At 46.6% G+C, this 21,648-nt stretch overlaps 1 protein-coding gene across 1 annotated transcript in view; it reads left to right on the forward strand.

The window, feature by feature from the left end:
* The first annotated feature begins 13,229 nt into the window (after positions 1–13,229).
* Lpcat1 (lysophosphatidylcholine acyltransferase 1) overlaps positions 13,230–21,648 on the forward strand; it is a 52,751-nt gene continuing 44,332 nt past the window's right edge. Inside the window, exon 1 of the mRNA XM_028782730.1 lies at positions 13,230–13,510. Coding sequence (XP_028638563.1) covers positions 13,376–13,510 — 135 coding nt within the window. The 5' untranslated portion in view covers positions 13,230–13,375. The remainder of the gene's footprint in view (positions 13,511–21,648) is intronic.

Consider the following 21,648-nt stretch of genomic DNA (forward strand, 5'->3'; position numbering starts at 1 on the left):
GAGAGAGAGAGAGAGAGAGAGAGAGAGAGAGAGAGAGAGAGAATGATGTTTTTTTAAAAAACTCACCAATAAAGTGAAATATCTGCCCTTCAGCTCTAACTGCACAGGAGTTCTGAGAAGACAGAGAACCCCATGTTATCACAGAATAGGGTTCAAGCATCCTTTCCCAAACACCCAGATACCTTACTCAGTATCTGACGGTTATGCCCTCCTACTGTCTCTTTAAAGCCAAGTGACTTGAAAAGCCTGTGATCTTCAGAGAGTTTAAGCTTGGTCCACTCACGTTGAAACTATGTACATGGTATTTAGACAAACACCACCATAGTGAAGAAGCAGACAGACATCCCTCAATCTCTGTTATCAGATCATGTACAGCTGCTTAAGACCTCTGTTTGCTGAAGCACAAGTGTGTGGTACAAATGAACTCATAGGCCACTAGGCATGCACAGCAACATGTGGGTAGGTGTAAGCAGATCCAGGTGTGCCTGGTCAGCTTAGGGGTGACTACAGCCTCCTGATCATCTTCATACGATACCCCAGGGGCTGTAGGGAGCTGTGACACATACACACCCCTAGGATGGCATCCACTGCCCCATCCTACTTGGGATAGAGGAAGGGAGTAGGAGGGAAAGGGGGTACAGCACCGTATACTCTACCCACTTCCTTGGGATATGACAGTGTGTTATGGATCTGGTGGGCCTGCCCTGGAATATCACAGGGCCAGCTGCATCAGCATTGATGACTCATAACCTGGTGACCCTGAGGCCCCCTGAACCCTCTCCCAAAACTTCCCAAACTGCCCTGTGGGGAGGGAGCCTCTCTAACTGCTGGGGGTAGTTCTTTCTTTCTCCCCAAGGCTCTGGGTTCGTGAGGGTAATGGGCCATTTGTTTGCCATGGGACCATTTTATGCCTCAAGACTGCTGCAGTCAGAGCTTCAGTTGTAATGAACTATTTTAGTTGATTGAATATTAATGAAAAAGATGACACGTAGGTAAATCCTTCTTAAGTTTTTTTTTTTTAGTTCTCCAACTGAATCTTTTTTTTTTTCCCAGATAGTGAATACCACATGAGCTAAATGCCTTAGTGGTTTAGAGCCAAAAGCCACATCCTTGAGAATCATCTGCTAATCCCTACAGCATTTCAAGCAAGTCTAACCTGCACCTTGCAGGGTACATGTGATTGGAGATAGCTAGGGATGTAGCCAAAAGTTTACAAAATTGACAACTTACTTAAAACATTATGAGATTTATTTTGTAGTTCGTTGTAACCTGATTCCACGGTTCTCCAGAATGTGTTCTGTGGGCAACCACTTCACATGGCAAATGGTGAAAAGTTGTACACACCTGTTATTGAGCTTTGCTCCTGCCCCTTTTGATCATGGAATGATGAGAAGATGGATTCTCCAGGGTAGTGGACCACCAAGGTGATAGAGGCTGCCTGAGGAGGGGCAGGAAGGCAGAGGCAAAAGCATATTTAAGAGCCAGAAAAAACAGGACACAGGTGAAAGGAAACGGGGCAGACCTACAGGTGTCAGGCTTGGGAGATCGGACCACCAGAATCTCCAGGAATCCCCGTGGTTGGAGGCAGTATATGGAAAGGGACCAAGAGACCAGGCAGAAAGGTATTTATAGTGGGATAAGCAGAGGCCGTGGGGCTGAGGGAAGCTACAAATCAGAGTTACCAGGACAATTAAAAGGATTTTCTACATCTATTTGGGCTGCAAAGACAAGTTCCAGAGGGCTGTGGGCCTTTACCCCAGCATTCCCAATGACCTCAAGGCTTAGTAACAACTTGAAGGAAAACCAAGGCAACAACCCTAGTTAAATCTTTACTTCTCCCTCACATTTATAAAAGTCTAGAGGAACCCAGCCTAAGGCTGGCAAACCCTTCCTCAGGCCCAACCCTCTCTGTGTTGATGCTTTACTGGCAAAGACTCCTTGTATAAGTGGATCGTTATGGTCTGTTTCAGTATGAGGTACATTTAGAGCTCATCAATGAATCACAGATTAGCACAAGGCACTTGGCCCCTGTCTTCTTCCCTAGTCAGTGGCTGGCACCTGTTTACCTGAACACTTTTTTTATCTTATAGTTAAAAAATAAATCACAGTTTGCTATGTGATTGAATGCACACATTACAAACAGAAGGAATCTTGACCCCCAGGAAGATGGGGGAGTGTGGGGTAGGTAGGGACAATGTTAGATAAGCAGTAAGTTTTTACCTCTCTGAAGACTCCAACCATTGAGGAATCTGGAAGCAGGGAAATGCAATTAAGAATATAAAAACCATTGTCGTGTGCCAAATTGGTGTGCCAGCATTTTTTGCTTTTCTCAAGCTGATCCTTGGCATTACAAGATTAAAAAAATCAGCTGTTTAGCTTTTGCTACTCTGCGTCTTCAGTGCCCTTATTATAAAGAGGGGACCATTGTTTCTCACAGGTTGTTATTCCCACAGTTGTTTCATAGCCCAGCAAGAATGCTGTAGCTCCAGTCATATTTTCTATGTTCCAGCCTGCAGGGAGATGGCCTTCTTTTAAAAGCACCTTTAAAAACTCCATGAGACTTGGACTTAGGACTCATTTGCTTCTAGAACCTAGTCACTTGACCACACCCTCAAGGCTCTAAGAAATACAGTCTGTTCTGGGTGTGCTGGATAGTTTTATGTCAAATTGACACAAGTAAATGCCATCTGAGAGGAGGGAACTTCAATTAAGGAAGTGTCTCCATAAAACAGGGTTATAGGTGGATTTGTAGAGCATTTTCTTAATTAGTGATTGATGGGGGAGGGCAGAGACCACTGTGAGTGGTGCCATCCCTGGGTTGTTGGTCCTGGGTTCTATAAGAAAGCAAGCTGAGCAAGCCACAGGGAGCAAGCCAGTAAGCAGCACCACCCCAAAGGCCTCTACATCAGTTCCTGCCTTAAAGTTTGACTTCCTTCAATGATGAACAATGCTGTGAAAGTGTAAACCAAATAAACCCTTTCCTCCCCAAGTTACTCTGCTCATGGTGTTTCATCACAGCAGCAGAAACCCTAATTAAGACATTGAGTGTCAGTGCTCCTCCTGAAATGTGCAAGCTGAGTCACCAGAAAGGAGAGGATGGCTTTAAGACACGAGGGCTGGGAGACACCAGGGCTGGGAAACCTCAGGGCTGGGAGACACCAGGGCTGGGAAATAATGAGGAGGAACTAGAGAGTGGGGGAGGTACTTAAAGGATAGACCAGAGATGTGACTCTTTCTATCAACTGCAGAGGACTCTGGAGAAGGTATCATCTCTAAACTGGAAGTTAGGCCTTCATCAGACACTGTAATCCACTGGTACCTTTCCCTTAACTTCTAAGACAGCGAGAAGCAAATGCCTGGACTTTAAGCTGCACAATCTTTGGTGTTCTGTGGCTAAGACATACCACACAACCAGTATGTGAGATCATCACTGGGTATGTGGTTCTGATCTTGGCTCCAAAAGGAGGTCACGAACTGGATAGCCATCACTGAAGAGAGGGCAGCATGTTAGACTCAAGTTTAGCCAGAACAGTGAGGCCGAAGAATGGGCTCAGAGGGTTCCCCAAGAACACTACGTTCACAGGATAAAGCAAGAGGAACAGAAGGACGCAGACTTTCAGGACAGCCAGCTGCAAAGTCCCAAGAGATCCAAATAATAGCAGTACAAGTTGGGCCCAGCAGTGGCTGAGGAGGTTAGAGTCAAATGCTGAGGGCAAGAAGGGCATTAGAAGGGGGCTCTACCTACAATTTCTAACTAATGCAAATGTAGGACTATCACCATGCCAGCTCTTCTTACTGCCTGTACTTGCCATCTGCTATTATGGACATAACTAGGGTCAGTAGACAAGCATGAAACCAAGCAGATGCCTGTAGCCAAGACACTGTAGCCTCAATCTTCTTCCCTCTGTAGAACTGTAAACTCCTCAAACCAGCCCTGTGGTGTCCTACTGGCCAAGGAACATCAGCTCCTCAGACAAAAAGTATCTGGCACAGGCTGTTTACATACACTGATGCCCTCAGAGAAATGGAAATATAGTGGCTCTGACCAGGGTGGAGACGAAGCACTGAGATGTCAGATCATGTGTTCTTTAAAGAATGGTGTTTTCTTTGGACTTCGTTATTTGCTTATGCGCCTTAAAACTAAAGGGAATAGACAGAAACAGCTAGGATGCACTAGGGAAAATCTGTTGAACATCCCTTTTGCTTGCTGTAACTTTCAACTGGCTAACGTTTATTGATCTCAGCTCTGAGAGATTGAAGTCCTCCCCTGTCTTACTTTTTCTCTGGAATTTCGATCCTGTAGCCCCATGATGGCCTTGAATTTAACAATGTAACACAGACTGGCTTTGAACTCACGGTGTAGACCGGACTGACCTAGGACTGAAAGCAATCATCCCGGTTCAGCCTTCTGTCATCTGTGGGGATTACAGATGTGAGTCACTCTGTCCAGTTTGGGCATAAGTCTCAAATGGGAGAAGACACGAAATGATGTAAACTGCACACTGCTGTGTTTCTTTCCCCTTAGAAACACAGTCTTTTGCTCACCTTTCGGCAGTGGATCAGGAAGGGCAGTCTAGGTCCAATGGCTGGAACCTCCTTCCATGAAGTATCTGAGGAATCTATTTGTCCTACGGACCCAGCTTTGTTTCCCAGTGCTCTGTAGCTGTGGTGTGAATGGTAAGAAGGGACAGTAGCAAGCATAGAGCATCATCACCTAAAGTCTCCCGAGCCTTTGGTACAGAACAGAGCCAGGAACCCAAAGAATGCACAAGTTGGGGTTTTGGGGCACTGAAAGGCCAGATTTATACTGAGTATCTTCGCAGAGGAGATTTTGAAAACATGTGGTAAGGACAGTGGAAGGCCCACCCAAATAGGCTGTCTTGAAGGGAAGGTGCTGTTTTGAGAGCCACTCCGGAATGTAGTTATTCTCCAAACTGGCAGCCACAGAGCTAGAGGACAGCCAAGCTGCTTGCTCAACGTGGCATTTGGCTTGGCCTCATCAGCAGAAGCACACAGCCCTTTCTCCTATGGGGACAGAACCACTAGATTTAAGGTCGTTGTAAACCCAGCATGGTCTCATTTTTGTGGTCTCATTCTGCTGGAGGGTGCCCCTGCCCCAAATTCAGTGTGTTGAAACACAGGCAGCAAAGGGCCACACAGAGATGCAAGGACTATACTTTATCTCCAGGATCTGCCTGTGGGTTTAGATTTGCCTGGATTAAGTAACTACCTTGATTTGGAATGTGTTTTCTTCCCAAAGAATCAAAAACCCAGACTCTGTGAATGAGACCACTGGGAAAGGATCTTTGGAAGTGTGATGGAGGAAGAATCTCAGGATGAGACCCTGCTGAGTTTATGCTGGCCTCACATCTAGTGCCTGAGGCCCTGTAGGAGACAGGAAGTGTGATGAGGAAGCACAGACTCAGAAAAGAAGAGCACAGGGCAGGAAGGCAGAGGCTGGCATGATGCATCTGCAAGCTGAGGAACACGGTAAGCAGAGATAGGAGCCCAGCTTAGACAAATTACCTCAAAGCCTCAGCTGGAACCTCTGGAGTATTAGCCACGTGATATTTAGAACTCCCACACATAAGGGTAGTGTATGCAGCCTCCTCAACTTCCTGAAGGACATTTGCCAACACAGAGCATGTGATGGTTCACCTTCATTGTCACCTTGGTTGGATTTAGAATCAGCTAACAGACTCATATACCTCTGGGTGTGTCTGTGAGAATGTTTGCAGAGAGATTTAATGGAGGAGGAAATATCACCTTAAATGTGGCTATCATTATCAGTCTGACCAGCCACATCACACCTTCTCTGCCAAGATGAACTGATTCTCCATAAACCATTAGCCAGAATAAACCTGCTTTCTTTAAGTTGTTTCTGAAAAGTTTTTTATCATCACAGTGAGAAGAGTAATTATATTAATTAAATGTCCATAAATTTGAAGATATATGTCACGCTAAATATGTTTTCTAGCTACTATGGAATTAAATTATTAGTAAGTAACAGATTTGGACTATTCCAAGATATTAAGAAACTAAAACCCATCCTTATTTTGTGTGTCTGGGAAGTTTTATATGGGGATGTGTGCACATGTCAATGTGAGTACAATTCTAATGCATGTGGAGATCAGTGATAAGTGTCTTCCTTAATCAGTCTCCACCTTATCTTTTGAAAGGGGGTCTCTCAGTAATCTGATTCTTCCCTTTAGGCCAGTAGTTCTCATCCTGAGGGTCATGATCTCTTGGGGGTCGAATGATCTTTTGATAGGAGTCACATATCAGATATTTACATTATGATTCATAACACTAGTAAAATTGAAATTATGAAATAGCAACAAAATAATTCTATGGTTGGGGGGTCACCATAATGTGAGGAACCATATTAAAGGTTGAGAATCACTGCTTTAGGCTATACTAGCTGGCCAGTGAGTCCTGCCCACCTCCCCAGCAATAGCGTTCCAGATGTATGGTACCATGATCAGCTTTTCCATTGGTGCTAGAGATCTGAACTCAGGTTCTTCTACTTACAAGGCAAGCACTTAACCCACTAAACCATCTCCCCAGACCCCCAAAATCCAGTCTTTTAAATGATCTATGGACCAAAGAACATGCCCAAACAGAATCTAGAAAGTATATTAAACTAAGTAAAACAATGTCAGCACATAACGCTTCTCTGCCTGGGCTTCAGCCAAGTCAGTTCCCAAGAGAACGTTACATTGTTACATATCTGTATCACAAAATGAAAGAGAATGTCAAACACCTTGGCATTCAGTTTAAGGAAGTAGAAGAGGAAGAAAAACAGATTAAAGACAGAGAAAGAGCTGGTGAAAACTATGTTAGAGTAAGATGGCTCAGTTGGTAAGGAACCTGAATTAGAGTCCCAGCATCCATGTGACCCAGTCACCCATCTGAGCATAGTGATATGCTTTTGTAATTCCTGACTCTGTGAAACAGAGACAAGCAGAACCCTGGAAATTGCTGACCAGCCCCTCATCCTAGTTGGTAAGCTTCAGATTTGACCCTCCTTCTTAGGTAAAGTGCTTGCTATGTAAGTGTCAAGACTGGAGTCTGGATTCCCAACACCCAGGAAAATGGCAGGTGAGTAGGGGCCTGTGTGTATGTAGCCCCAGCACTTGGGAGGCAGAGAAAGGGAGACCAGGAGCAAGATGGCTAGCTAGACTCTTGGTTCAAGTGGGACACTGCTTCAGTATATAACCCCAGAGAGAAAATAGTGAAAACATCTTGATCAACCTCTTGTTTCCATGTGCACCTGCACACACACCCCAAAATAAAAATTAAAAACAAAACAAACAAACAAAAACAAAGCTGACAGCTCCTGAGCACTGATATCCCAAGTTGATCTTAGGTCCTCTTCACATCCATCTGCACATATACACAGACACTCCCATACATACGTCCCCATACAAACATGCATGTACACATATACACAGACATTCCCATACATATGTCCCCCATACAAACATGCATGCACACATAAAAGGAAATAACACAAGATTTCAGAGGAACTAGAGACTTTGCAAAAATCAACAAAGTGGGGGGAACTCTTGCCTAACAAATCAGGAACCAAAGAAAACAGAAACTATCAAGAGTAACTAACCACATGGGAACTAAGCACCTTAAGAACACAGGCACCACCATTAAGGGTGAGCACAGGCAGAGAATATAGAAACCACAGGCAGGAATGAGCACAGTGACAACCATAGGGCTATACAGATTTTCTTTAACAGTGAACAGTATAAGAGTGTGCCAATATGAGAATACATCTCTCAACTTAGATGACATGGACAGATTCCTAAGAAGATACACACATCAAAGCTTACTTGGGAAGAAGCAGAACAACCCTATATCTATGGAGTTATTTGAATTTTAGGTCAAAGATATCCTCACTGGGAATTTCTACCAACATTTTTAGAGGAAACAAAGCTCTTCAAGAAATCCAGAGGGGATGGAACAGGCACAAACTTGTCCATGAGGCTGATATTGCTCTAATAACAACACAAGGCATAGGAAAAAAGCCACCGCCGAGCAGAGCCTTCATGGACAGGGATGCAAATATCTTTGAGATTGTTTGCAAACCACATTGAAGGGAAAGGCAAGAATGAGCACTCCTTGTGCCCATCAAGAGTACCAGGGGCTCTAATCAGTAAAACCGAACAACAAGAAGAAAGCAAGGTGAGAAAAGAAGGGGCAAGATTGTCTTTATTAATAGAAAACATGATTCTGTGCCTAGAAAATCCAGAACCAATGAAAAAGCTACCAGGACTCATAAGAAACTCCAATAAGACTCAAAGACATGGGGTCAAGATGTCCTAAAAACACATTTTTGTATGCTGGCAATAAACAGTCTAAATAAAAGGATCATTTATATTAGTCTAAAACTATTGCACATGGCAAAGGTCAACCATTTTATCCATGGCAAGCCACAAAACATTGTTGTTGGATGAAATGACCCAAACTAGACAAATGGTGTTTTGAATACTGGATAAATGGTTCAAAGACCCAGCACTATTGAGATCCTATTTCTTTCAAGATTCTCATATGAGAGCTAGGTGTAGTGGCCCAGGCCCATAGTTCCACTTACTCTGAAGGCTGAGGCTGAAGAACCATGTGATCCTGTGAGTTGGGGTCAGCATGGGCAACAACGTAATATTCTGATGCTTTAAACAGTCAGCATGGGCAACAAAGTGATATTCTGATGTTAAAAAAAAGTCCTGTTCAAAGAATGAAAAGACAACTAGAGGATGTTAAAATGTATTTTCAAGTCACAGAAGCTATAATGAAACAAATTCAGAATGCATAAAACCTCACAGGCTGCCTGCCTGTAATCCTAGCACATAGTAAGCTACAGTAGATGAATGATTGGGTTTCAGGCCACTCTGAGTTACACAGCCAGTTTCTGTCTCAGAAACAATCTCATCAGACCCACTACAAAATTGTAATGAGGAAGATCTTTGGACAAAGAGCTCACTAGGTAAGTTACAGATGGCAAATCCTATCAGTCAGGGACCACAACATGGATGCCGGTCTAGGTACTAAGTGTTGGCAAGGACATGGAAGTATCAGAGGCATAAAACAAAGCCTAGTTGCAGCAGAATTCTACAGTCACCAGAGAAAAACCCATAGAAACAAAGGCAAACTAAACATATCTCAGATATCCACAATGTAAAAAAGCACAATCAAACAGCTCTACAATTCAGAATGTTTAGTAGAATTTCCTCAGGACCAAGAATTCAGATATGCACAGGGCAATGGATGAACTTAAAAGGCAACCATTGACACAAATACAAAAGTCTCTTTATTATCTTTTTTTTTCTTTTTTTTTCTTTTTTTCTTTTTTGGTTTTTCGAGACAGGGTTTCTCTGTGTAGCCTTGGCTGTCCTGGAACTCACTCTGTAGACCAGGCTGGCCTCGAACTCAGAAATCCGCCTGCCTCTGCCTCCCAAATGCTGGGATTAAAGGAGTGCGCCACCACCGCCCGGCTCTTTATTATCTTCAAAAGATAATTGACTGTTAAAAGCAAAAATAATAATAGTGTGTGGTGCAGGTTTCACATATATAAAGTTAAAATACACAAGAGCAGTGGCGGGAAGGGCAGGAAAGAAACGGAAGTGGATTCTGTGGAGTCTCACATGTAAAGTGGCATCATACTGTTTGAAATGCCATCAGAGAATGCATATTAAGCCCAAAACAGATTCTAAAGTGTTAATGACGAGGTAAAGCTGACGAGCCAATGGTAAGAGATAAGAGGAAAACTTGCTGAATTGGTCCAGAAGAGAAAAAGCACAAAGCATGGCCAGAGAAGATAATCAAAAAGCAAACAGCAGGACTGAAGATCTAACCCTAAGTCTGCTGGCACCTCCGATGCAGAGGATATAAATGCTACTAGTTTGGTTGTTTTTTTTTTTTTTTTTTTTAAACAAGAGTCTTGCTATGTGCATTAGGCTGGCTTTGAAACTCACAGAGCACTTCCTATGTCAACATCTTGGGTGCCAGAATTTTTGAATGAACCACCAATCCCATTTATCTAAATACAACTGCCAAAAGGACTGGATTTTGAGGTCAGTTAAAAGGTAAAATACATTAACAAGATGGGGAAGCATGGCCATGGGCATAGGCAGCGGGTGACCATAAGGATGGGTCAAAGACTCCATCATGATAAAGAGATTGATCAGTGGAGAAACAATCCCTCTGAGTATGTATGTGCCTAATGACACTGCTGCAAAATACAGAAGACGAGAGCTAAAAGTATTCAAAAGTAAAATAGAAAAGTGCTCAAATAAGCTTTGCCTCCGTAATTAACAGAACAAGTAATACAAGTGGAGGAAGATGTGGAACCTGCACAAAACTATGCACAATGTAACCCACCAGCATTCACAGAACACTCCACCCCAAATGCATAATTATAGGCCACAAATGCCGAGTGCTCACAAAGCCTATGTGTTGTGACCACAAAGGAGTTATTAAAATTAACGACAGGAATGTGCCTGGCACCTTTCCAAATATTTGGACATTAATATGCAGCTAACGAAACAACACAGGGTCAAAGCGACCACCAGGGAAAATAGAAAGTAAATTAAAAACCAAAGGAAAGTGGAAAACCAGCAGGCCAGCATTTGTGGGACGCAGACAAAGCTGTGCTTATAAGAAAATGGACAGCATTAAATAAGAAAGATCTGAACCAGCAATCTACACTCCCACCTCACAAAGGCAGTGAAAGACTATCATATTAAATGTGAAGGAGAGGGAAGGAACTAGTTTCTGCCACTATAAAAGCTATAAAAGGGGGCTGGAGAGATGGCTCAGTGGTTAAGAGCACTGACTGCACTTCCAGAGGTCCTAAGTTCAAATCCCAGCAACCACATGGTGGCTCACAACCATCTGTACTGAAATCTGATGCCGTCTTCTGGTGTCTCTGAAGACAGCTACAGTATATTCATATATAATAAATAAATAAATCTTTAAAAAAAAAAAAAAAAAATAAAAAAAAAAAGCTATAAAAGGGCTTGCAGTTTCCACTCTGCCATTCTCCTGCTATGTGAGGACTCAGAGTCCCTCTCAGTGATACCATGCTCATGTGGCATCAGACTTTAAGCCTGCTGGGCTCCTATTTCAGGCTTGCGAGTGTGAGAGAATAATTCTCTGTGCCTTATAAAACATCCATTCCTGGGTGTTTTGTTATAGCAGTACAAAAAGCCTAAGACAGAAGACTTCCCACTTGGCCCTCTGATGTTCATTGTTCTGTGAGCAGGAGAGTCTTCCTTTTGACAGTTACTTTTTGACCTCTGTGTCTCACCAAAACCTGCTCTAAACAAATCATTTCCTTCCTCCAAACATGCCTCACTGGCCCAAGGATCCACTTTGGGTTTCCACCAGGCCACATTTCCCATGGGGCTTCCTCAAAGGTAGAGCAGGGTAGGTAGTGCAGGCAAGTCCTCTCCCGGGAGTAGGACATTGAGACTTCTTAGTCTATTCACTTTGCTTAGATTGCAGGGCTGGGACAGGGTGCCCCCTCCCATCCACCCAGTGATTCATACTTTACTTTGAACCTCCTGGGACTCTGAACAATTGACTACAAACTGAATAAAAAAAAACTGCATCTTCTCACAGCTCAGATAGATAGCCATCCAAGATCAAAGTAGAGGCAGCTCTCCCTGATGTCTCTAAGGTAGGACCCTCCCAGCTCTCTCCAGCTTCAGGTGGCTGAGCAGCCTCAATCAGAAAAACTATGGTCTTACATGGTGCCCCCCATTCTGCCTTGTCTCCTCATTCAAATCTCCCATTCATAAAGACATCACTAATACTGGATGGGTCCCAACAAATCTATTAGATTCATCATGATCACCTGCAAAAGATTTTCTTTCCACATAAAATGTGAACCTGGGCTAACACAGCTACACAAGATGTTCACAGCTCTCTAAGACCCAGCTTTGAGGCTACAGAAATCCTGGCCCAGGATATTCTCAGGCTTCTAGACTTCCGGTGGCACTTGACCCACCTGACTTCCTTGGGCTAAAGGTCTGCATGTAAGGCTAGCAGGCCTTTGTGCCTGGGGTTTTCTTGATAGGAAGCTGAAGATCCTTGGATGCTGCACTCTTGTGTCTGAGACTAAAACAAATGGGAATTAAAAGCTAGGATCAGTGGAATGCTAATGGCTAGACCACAGGACAACATATCCGAGCATTAAGGTTGTTCATAGTCATTAAGGATCTCCACAGCCTTCTTAGCCCAGAGGAAAGGCTATGTGTACTGATGCTGCTTCATGGCTCATCTTACAGAGGGGACAAGGGGGTCTCAAGATAACTCAGGTGTCCAATACAAGATGAAGCTCTGAAGCGACAAGATCTGCTCAAGTAGTTTCCTTCTAGCCAACTTCTCAAAACACACCATTGTCACACTTCTGTCAGGAGTTATAAGAGGCTTGGGTGATTCTATGAACAGGCTTCTGGGAGACGATATGGTGGAGACTCTAAGATCTCTGGTGTCCACAGGAAGTTTAGACTTTGGGGAGGTTAGACAGGAAGCCAAGGGTATCTGGAATTAGGCAGAACTTGGCTCCTTCCTCCTGTCTGGTGAGTGAGGCTAGACCCTCTGTCTCCCAGTACCTACTTGTTGAAGGTTCTATGAGTTATACAAATAAATGCACCTGGTGTTGCTACAAAAGGCATTAGTTTTCCAAATACATACATTTCGATTGGAAAGCTACTTTGTATTCTATTTTAAAACATGATACAAAGTGAGAAAGGCATTCAGTGAGTCAAATGTATACATTTCAGCAGAAAGGCTATTTTGAGCCCTAGTTAATGGTGTAATACAAATTAGGATCCCCTAACCTATCTTCTCCCACGATGACGACTGATGGATTACAATGGTTAGGGGAAGGAAGTTGCCTGTGAGGACAGTGTTGTGCTGAAAAGCGGGCCTGGCACAGTATGGGGTCGCTCCAAGAACCTCCTTCTAGGGTCGCAGGTTTGGGCGCAGACCGCCTCAGCGTTATCATTGGGATCCTCCGCGGTCGCCGCGCCCACAACCTTGGTCCCTGCGACCCAAATTTCAAGGTCTCCCTACACATGCAAATTCGCAGGATTCCTCGAGTTCTAGGTAAGTCCAGGAGCCTTAAGACGCGCAGGCGCATTCATAGCCCAGCGCGGTCAGGGCGGGGCATCCTGTTGGCCCCACCCACGTCACACCGCCCCTCCCGCGCCTGCGCCTCCGGGCGGCCGCGCATCTAAGGCCCACTCCCGCGCGCTCTGCTAGCTTTGCAGTTCTCGGCTCCTCTGTGCTTGGCTCCGCTCCGCTGAGCTCGGTCGGTTGTGCTCCATCTGCTCTACTCCTTGCTCAGGCGCGGGCCGCCATGAGGCTGAGGGGTCGCGGGCCGCGGGCCGCCCCCTCCTCCAGCTCTGGGGCAGGCGACGCGCGGCGGCTAGCGCCCCCGGGGCGGAACCCCTTCGTGCATGAGCTGCGACTGAGCGCCCTGCAGAAGGCCCAGGTGGGTTCTCCGCAGCGCTGGTGTACTCTTATCCTGGATGCGCCCGGGATGCGGTGGGGAGGGGCTGGGCGCCGCCCGGTCCTCCGAGAGCCTCACCCCTCCCCTGCATCACTCTTCGAGCTCGCGCCAGGGTTCAGCTTCCCGCCGCCTGCGTGCACGCTGGCTTACACCCTCTTTGGTTTCGGTACCGGACGCTGCACTCCATCCTTTGGGCCCTACACCCTCATCCCGGGCCTGGCGCGTGTTCCCGCCAGCAGGAGGCCTGGAAGTGGGCGGGGGTGTGGGGAGGTCCTCGCATCAGGCAGCCCCTTTCCAGCGTCTCCGCACAGCTAGGGGGCCTAGCTGTCTCCGTGGCCTAGTGTCGGGACCTGGATTGTCATCTGGAGCACAGGATGCGCGGGGCCCCTGGCATAACCCAGTGGGATGGTTTCCACATCTATGTTTGCAGATTGCTTCCTCTGTCTAGTACAGTGTTTCGGTTGTTAGCGATGCTCCCTGGGGTTGGCTGTGCCCAGAATCAACTTTATACAACCTAGTTCCCACGTGAGAGGGAACCTGTGTGCCGTGGTTGCTCGGTAGTGAGCGGGGACTTAGATCTAGGCACAGTTAGTTACCATCTGTTCTTGTGGCTCTCACCGTGAGACCTGGTCCCTTCTGGGACCCTTCTTTGAGTACTGAGCAGATTCATAGTTTCAGACTTCTGTGGTTTACGGACAGAGTAGTATTTCCAACTATGAGGGACCAGCTCTGGGAAGAGATGGTGTTTTTAAATGTGTAACTTATCAGACATAATTTTAGGGTAAAGTTTGTAAAGCCTGTTGAAGTTGTTACTTTCCCAAGCACCGGCTTCTTCTCAAAGCATTTAATGGGGTTGGTTTTCACCCATAGAAACGGGATGGTCAACAGAATTGAACACGGAAAGGATAAAGGCAGGGTTGCCTCATATTGGTTCCCAGGTCTTGTCCTCTTTCTTGCTTGTGTCTGAAGCCTGTGTGGCTTTTCCTGGAGCCTCTGCTGCTGTCAGTTGGTCCTCACTGCCTGAGGCTGTGCCCAGCAGGAGGGCTTAGGGCACAGTCACACTTGAACTTTATTACTCTCAGTTTCATTCCACAACTTCCTACCCTACAACTCTATCCTGGGTCACATGTGGGTCTTCCTTCTTCCTCCTGGATCTGCTGCCTGTGTGGATTTGAGGCCCTTTTCAAGCCAAGTCCCTCCTGGTTCACCCTACCCCCATCCCACCCTAATCACCAGAAGCAACCCATTCCTAGTTATTCTTTCCAGTCCTAGCCTTATTAGCCTGCCTATACCCCATCTTGGTAGGTTCCTACCCCCATTTTAATCTCCAGGTTTACCTCACACTGTCTCCACACACCCCCACCCCCGCTTTATGTTCCTGTCCCTTCCCACTCTGTATACACTGCCTCTACTCACTCTGGATGAAACATCTTTCTCCCAGAAACCTAGCTCCCCATTCCTTCTGCATCCATGCTTGTCACAATCTTAATACACTTAGTCTGATGCTAGGGCCAGGTCTTTGTTGCTCAGAAGCGTGTGCCCATAAGGCTGTGCCCAGAACCTTAGTGTGTGTAACTGCTTGGGTGTCTACAGCCTGTGGGTAAAGAACATATTTATAAATGCCCTCAGAATTCTCTGTTGTACGTTCCCCAAGCCATGCTTTGCAGAGCCTTTGCCTTTGTGGAAGGCTCTGTTGAAAAGTTTCTAGAGGGCCGGGGAGTGGTGGTGCACGCCTTTAATCCCAGCACTTGGGAGGCAGAGGCAGGCGGATTTCTGAGTTCAAGGCCAGCCTGGTCTACAGAGTGAGTTCCAGGACAGCCAGGGCTGTCAGAGAAACTCTGTCAGAGAAACCCTGTCTCGAAGAAAAAAAAAAAAAGTTTCTAGAGGATGGGTAGATAACCTGTCCTTAAAGCAAAAGAATCCCACTTTCCCTTAAGGCTGAAGCTTAGAAACTTCCAACTCCAAGTGGCTCTAAACTGCCCTGGGAGGGGTTACTGTATAGCTTTGGATTAAGGACACACAGGCCACCTCAGCCTCTAGCCGCCCATCTGTCACTTAACTACAGATTTAGCAAGCAGCTTAAGCATTTAGTAGACAGAAAATAACAGACTAAGGTCTGTACACTGGGGTTGAAGTGCTCGCTGCTTCCTGTTACAGCAAGGATACAGATGAAAGAAAAGCCTCAGAAGGCCTTGGGCTGTCAGCTAAAGTTCTTTACAGTTTGTTATGTTTGAAGTCATAAAGTGCTTTTCTGTCACAGGGTTTTTGGGGTACTTCCCACGAGCTCTGTGGTACAAGCATTTCCCGTCCCAGCTCTGATGGGTTTTCCCAGTTTTGAAATTTACCTAGATCTGAGTTTACTTCCTGGACAGCAGAGCCACCTTCTGCTGGAGCCCCATCCTTGTTCAGTGGCATGTTCAGAGGAAGCTGTGAACCCCCAGTACCCAGGCTCATCCCAGGTGATGGTGAGGTCAGGTGACCTCAGCTAACTTCAGAGCCCTGAGTGGAATTTGCATAAATACTGAGAATCTCATATGGCCTGCCTTTCTTCTAGTGTCAGAGCTCCGGCAATGCACAGCTGGGCTGTGGCTGTGGCCTGGCTCCAGGAGGAATGGTGTTGCCTTCCTGACAGCACATATCCTGCTACTCCTGTAGACGACTGGTGTTTTATGTTTAGGCTCCAGACATATGGGCACAAGGATGGCAATGTTCTGTTGACTCTTCCTGCCCACTGGGCACCTGGACACTGCAGGAGACTTAGAGAAGGGTGGTCTGTATTTAAAAGATCCTCTTGCACCTCATCATGCTGCATGGAGGTGCAGGTGTTCCACAGACTTATGGACAAAAGACTAGGGGAACATTGGACAGGGAGGATTTGCAGGACGGGGAGGAGAGACACTAGAGTAGCTGGCTTGGGCTGCATTGTACCTATTCTTCCTGAGTCTCAGATGAGGATATGCAGGACTAGGTTCTGAACTGTCTCTCTCTCACAGGAGTGTGGTGTACCTTAGTGTGGATGTCTACCTGCCTCTACAGGGAACCCTTATCTGTAGTGAGCCTGTGGCCCCTCTGTGGGCTTCCCTTTCATGTTCCTTAGTGTTAGCAGCAGCAGCTGGCTTTTGTTCTGCTGTTGACTGCTCTTTACGTTTTCTGTACTGGGTTCCACACAAGGCCTAGGTAGAGCAGCACTTTCCACAGCACAGATGGGAGCTCTCACTGGGAAGCCTCTTCTCACCATGGCCCAGGTCACAGCTCCCAGAGTCCAGCAGAGCACACATCTTTGCAGGTATAGATATCATTCTGGCCTCCACACAGCTGTGATGTCAAGACCTCCCCTTCCCTCTCTGTGGTTCCCTGCTGGATACAGCTGCAGTGAACAAGTTTCCTCACCGATTGCTTGGGGGATAGTGTTCCAGAAGGAACCACTGGCTGGTGTCTTACATTGTATTCTTTTTTCAGCTGTAATTCCAGCCTTTTCCTGTGTAAGCCTTTTGGTTTGAATGTCACCCTTTCTATCTACAAGTGGTCAGTGACTTACATTCATACAAATAGCAGTGACCTGTATCTAACTTGTGAAATGGGGTTAGAGGTATGCGCCTTAAGGGATTCTGTGGTAGTAGGGAACCCCAGGTCAGCCAGTAGCCCTCTAGGTCTGTGACAGTTTCATGCAAGCAGGTAGTGTTAGTGACTTCCATATGCTAGTGCACCTGGCAGCCTGAAACTCGAAGGACAGACATGGAGCCTGAGGCTGTTTGTAGGCTGCTCCTGGATGCTGCTTCTTACATATCTCCCTGTGGCAACCTTAGTCTACTGCTAACTCTGATGCAACTATATCTTTGTGCAACTGAATTATGTTTCTCTCTTTTTTTCCCTTTTTTCATGTGTGTGTACATGTTCATGTGTGCCCCTGCCCCCCGCTTCTGTCGGGGTGTGAGCATGTGGGTGCACATGCATGTGGAGACCTAGGGTTGGTGTTGGGAATCATTTTCAATAGCTTTTCCACCTCATTCAGTGAGGTGTGGTCTCTTCATCACGCCCAGAGCTCAGCCATACGGTCATTCTGCAAGTCAGCTTGCTCTGGGGATCCCATCTCTGGCTTATTGAGGCCGCAGTTACAGGTGTGCTGCTACATTTGGTAGGGATTTTCTTGTGTACTGGCTGGTTTTGTGTGTCAACTTGACGGAAGGTAGAGTCATCAGAGAGGAAGAAGCTTCAGTTGAGAAGATGCCTTCATGAGATCCAGCTGTAAGGCATTTTCTCAATGTGTGATTAGTTGGGGAAGGCCGAGCCCATGATGGGTGGTGCCATCCCTTGGCTGGTGGTCCTGGGTTCTACAAGAAAGCAGACTGAACAAGCCATGTGAAACAAGCCAGTAAATAGCACCCCTCAGTGACATCAGTTTCTGCCTCCCAGTTCCACCTATCCTGTCTTCCCCTAATGATGGACTATGATTGGAAAGTGTAAGCTATCGAATGGACCCTTTCCTCCTCAACTTGCTTTTTGGTCCTGGTGTTTTGTCGCAGCAATAGCAACAACCCTGACTAAGACACTTGGATTCAGGGGATCCCAGACTCTTGCTTTTCACACTTGAGTGGCAAGCACTTAATCAGTGAGCCATCTCTCTAGCCTGTGTTTAGCATTTTTTTTTAAAGATTTGAAATTTTGTGCCTTAAATGATGGCCATCTAGACCCAGCTGCAGACCCTGAGCTTGGGGCCCACCTGTTGCCCTTGTCAGGTACTTGTGTCCGGTGCCTCTGCACCCTCACTCCTAGCAAAGTGCCCACAAGTCCAATTATCTACTCCTATACAGTGTCTGAGAAGGTTCCCTAGCTTCCTTTCCCAGACCCATAAGGCTAGAGTGTCCAAGCAAAACTTTCATCAAATCTTGTCTCTCAAAGCTGCATTCCAGCATGCCAGACCCAGGGAGCCTTCCTCTTACCTGAACATGGGGCTCCTCCATATCTAGTTTCATTGGACGTCACCTAGGAAAAAGTGTGACGAACCCATATGACCAGGATCATGGTTGCTCTGGACTCAGTCCTTGTGGGTCTGCCGCAGTATGTTAGAGTATCCCTTCACTCTTGAGCTGGAGTTCCTGATGTCTCTAACCTATAGTTTAGAATTGTCGTGGAAATGAGCCCTAGCCTGGAGGGAAGTACCCAGTTTTGGGGGTGGGGCGTTTGTGATATTTTACTGTGATGGCAGCCCATGTTACATTGTATCACCATAGTAATTTTTTTTTTAAAATGAGATAAAGCTAACCCATGTGTTTCTGGGCTGTTTTCCGTATGGTGGCCCTTCAGCATGTTGCCAATGTCATGGGTGGCATGGTGAACTGAGCTGTGACTTAACCTGGGACATGCCACTTAGGCAGACCATTAATGTTGTGGGCAGCTCTTTTCCTGAGTAAGCACATTACTGTTCAGTCATCTGCTTTAGAGTCAGAAAAGTGACTTAATTTTTCCTAAGAACTTATTTACCATCTACAGGCATTTTTTTTTTTTTTTTTTTTTTTTTTTTTTTTTTTTTTTTTGGTTTTTCGAGACAAGGTTTTTCTGTGTAGCCCGGGCTGTCCTGGAACTCACTCGGTAGACCAGGCTGGCCTCGAACTCAGAAATCCGCCTGCCTCTGCCTCCCAAGTGCTGGGATTAAAGGCGTGCGCCACCACCGCCCGGCTCTACAGGCATTTTTAAAACACAATTTTAACTATCTAAGTAGACACAGAACTGGACTGACCTAACTTCCTCCTCAGCTTGCTTTTTGGTCCCAGTGTTTTGTCGCAGCAATAGCAACCCTAACTAAGACACTAAGCTCTTGGGAGGGCAAGCACTGGCTCTTGACTGTGTAGTGGAGAGGAGAGCTTGTGCAGAGAGGAGAGCTTGTGACCATGGGCTAGGCTCTAGCTGGGTCAGGCAGCAAGTGCCATACTTTAGGAGTCTCTTAACAATATTTTTGCTTGCCAAGTTATCCTGTAAGGGGGCAACTCCCATGGACAGATCAAACCCAGGTCTACCTGTTCAGGAAGTCTCTCACCTACAGGAAGGAGTCCTTGAGTATTTGTATTATGTCCTGCCAGTTGTTCTTTTGACTTTCTCATCTGGCCTTAAAAGTTCCCCAAAGCTAAGCCCCCTCCCAAACAGGCTCCATCCTCCCCTACGCCTCCCAGGCCTCTTTATTCTGGCCAGCCACCTGAGACTATTAGCACCTGTGGTCAGTGAGGTAGGAGCCTTCTCTCCAGAGGCATTGGATTAAGTTGACTCTGTCCTTCAGAGGAATAACCAGTCTCTGGGACACAGTCCCCATAAACCTCCTTCCCTGCCAGCTAAAACTAGAGGAGCCCTGTGAGTCTGCAGGTGGCATGGGAAGAGTGGTGCTGTGGTCTTCTCCATCAGGGAGCTCAGGGAGTGCTAGGGACAGGGGTTTCCACCCACACAGGTTGTATAGGCTGCCCTCCTACCAACAGCGGTGCATGTAGAGCCTCCCACTTTCCAAATGACCTGCCTGGCTGTGAAAACAGATAGAATACTTAGGGCTTGAATCTTGTGATTCCCTTACCTTGCCAAGGCAGTGGGGCTTGGGACAGCCACAGATTGGGGTGGATCTGTCTCCTGACCTAAGCGGAATCCAGGCTCCTCAAGGAAGATAGGACCAGAATGAATTCCTATATAACTATCAGGTTAGTCTCTCCCACTGCATGGTAGATCTCTACTCTTGAAGCTCTCCCAGGGGTCCCCTCCCCTGTTGTTGTCTGATATTCATGGCTTCCAACTCCCCTACATCTCAATAGTAGAGTTAGAATGTGAAAATGGTACTCGGGTTGGGGAGAACATGGTTTATCATGAGTCCTGTCTGGATGGTATCCCTAGACAGGGACTCCATGTCCTGGATACTGCAGGAATGACCCAAGGAAGGGACACTGTGTTAATAAGCAGGTGCTTCTCTGACAGCTGATACTTGAAGTACCTCTTCTCAGAGCCACTATCCTTAGTGAGCAGGTTTAGGGTTAGGTTCTGTGGGAGCCAGCAGAAGCAAGCCCTTTAACTCCAGTTCTCTCTCTAGTCTCCTGAGACTGGACTGTTCACCCATAGGAAGCTTGGACCTCCTGCAGTGATGCAGGCCCTGGGAAGTTGTTGGCAGGGCTCCTGTCTCAGTGCCACCTGTTCCCGGTAGCCTGAGCTGTTTCTACACGTGGTATTGAGCTGAGTGTCTAGAAAGCTCCCTTTTGGAGGACTGTAATTATGGGGAGTCCTGCCTCTAGTGCTCCCTAAAGTAGGTCAACTGCCATTGAGTCCCTGAGGCTCTGGAGAGGAATTTAGGGCCAGTCTCTGTTTTTGAGTCTCATTCTTGGAAGGCAGTGTATAGCCCCCAAATGTATGTCTTCGGAACTCTCTGCTTGGGCAGAGCCCTTGGGTGGTAGGCCACCCTGGCAGAACCCCAGCTACAGTTTATTTTGTTGCAATATTTCACCTCTTAGGCTACAGGACTGGACAGAGCCAGAACAGAACTGTGGGGACCAGAGGGACAGAGCCACCACCCACCTACCTCCACAAACACAGATACAGGCACACATGTATGTGCTGTTACTCACTGAGACACAGGGAGATGATTTGTGTTGATAGTTGCATGTGTAGGAAGAACGGAGGAAAGCCCAGAGAGACCCCTGACACCAGACCAAGGCCAGATGCCTGCCAAGATGGTCCTGAGTCAGAGAGTAAGCATTGTCCCGAGTAGCCATGTATGCTGCCCAACCTGGGCCCTCCCACCTAAGAATGTCACCCTTACCGCACCTTTGTATGGGACTCTGCCTTCTGTCCCATTTTCTGGATCCCACTAGTCACTGCAGAGGCCTTTCAGAGTATATGCTCCCCACACACCCTTAGCCTCTTGCCATGGCTTTCTCCCCTATCCTGCCTCCCCGTCCCCCCAACGCCTGCGTGCTCATCAGTGCAGGGTCTTGGTGTGTATTGTTCTTGGCCACATAAAGTAGACTTCAACAACACAGGTATTGAGATGTATCTGCTGAGTGACAGACAGGTCCTATTATATGCCTGCCCATCTATTCAGTCACATCACCCGTGTATTAGTACAGCAGTCTGCCAGCAATGGGGTTCTGTGCTGC

The sequence above is a fragment of the Grammomys surdaster genome, unplaced genomic scaffold (genome assembly GCF_004785775.1).
Source record: "Grammomys surdaster isolate TR1022 unplaced genomic scaffold, NIH_TR_1.0 843, whole genome shotgun sequence".
Classification (NCBI taxonomy): Eukaryota; Metazoa; Chordata; class Mammalia; order Rodentia; family Muridae; genus Grammomys; species Grammomys surdaster.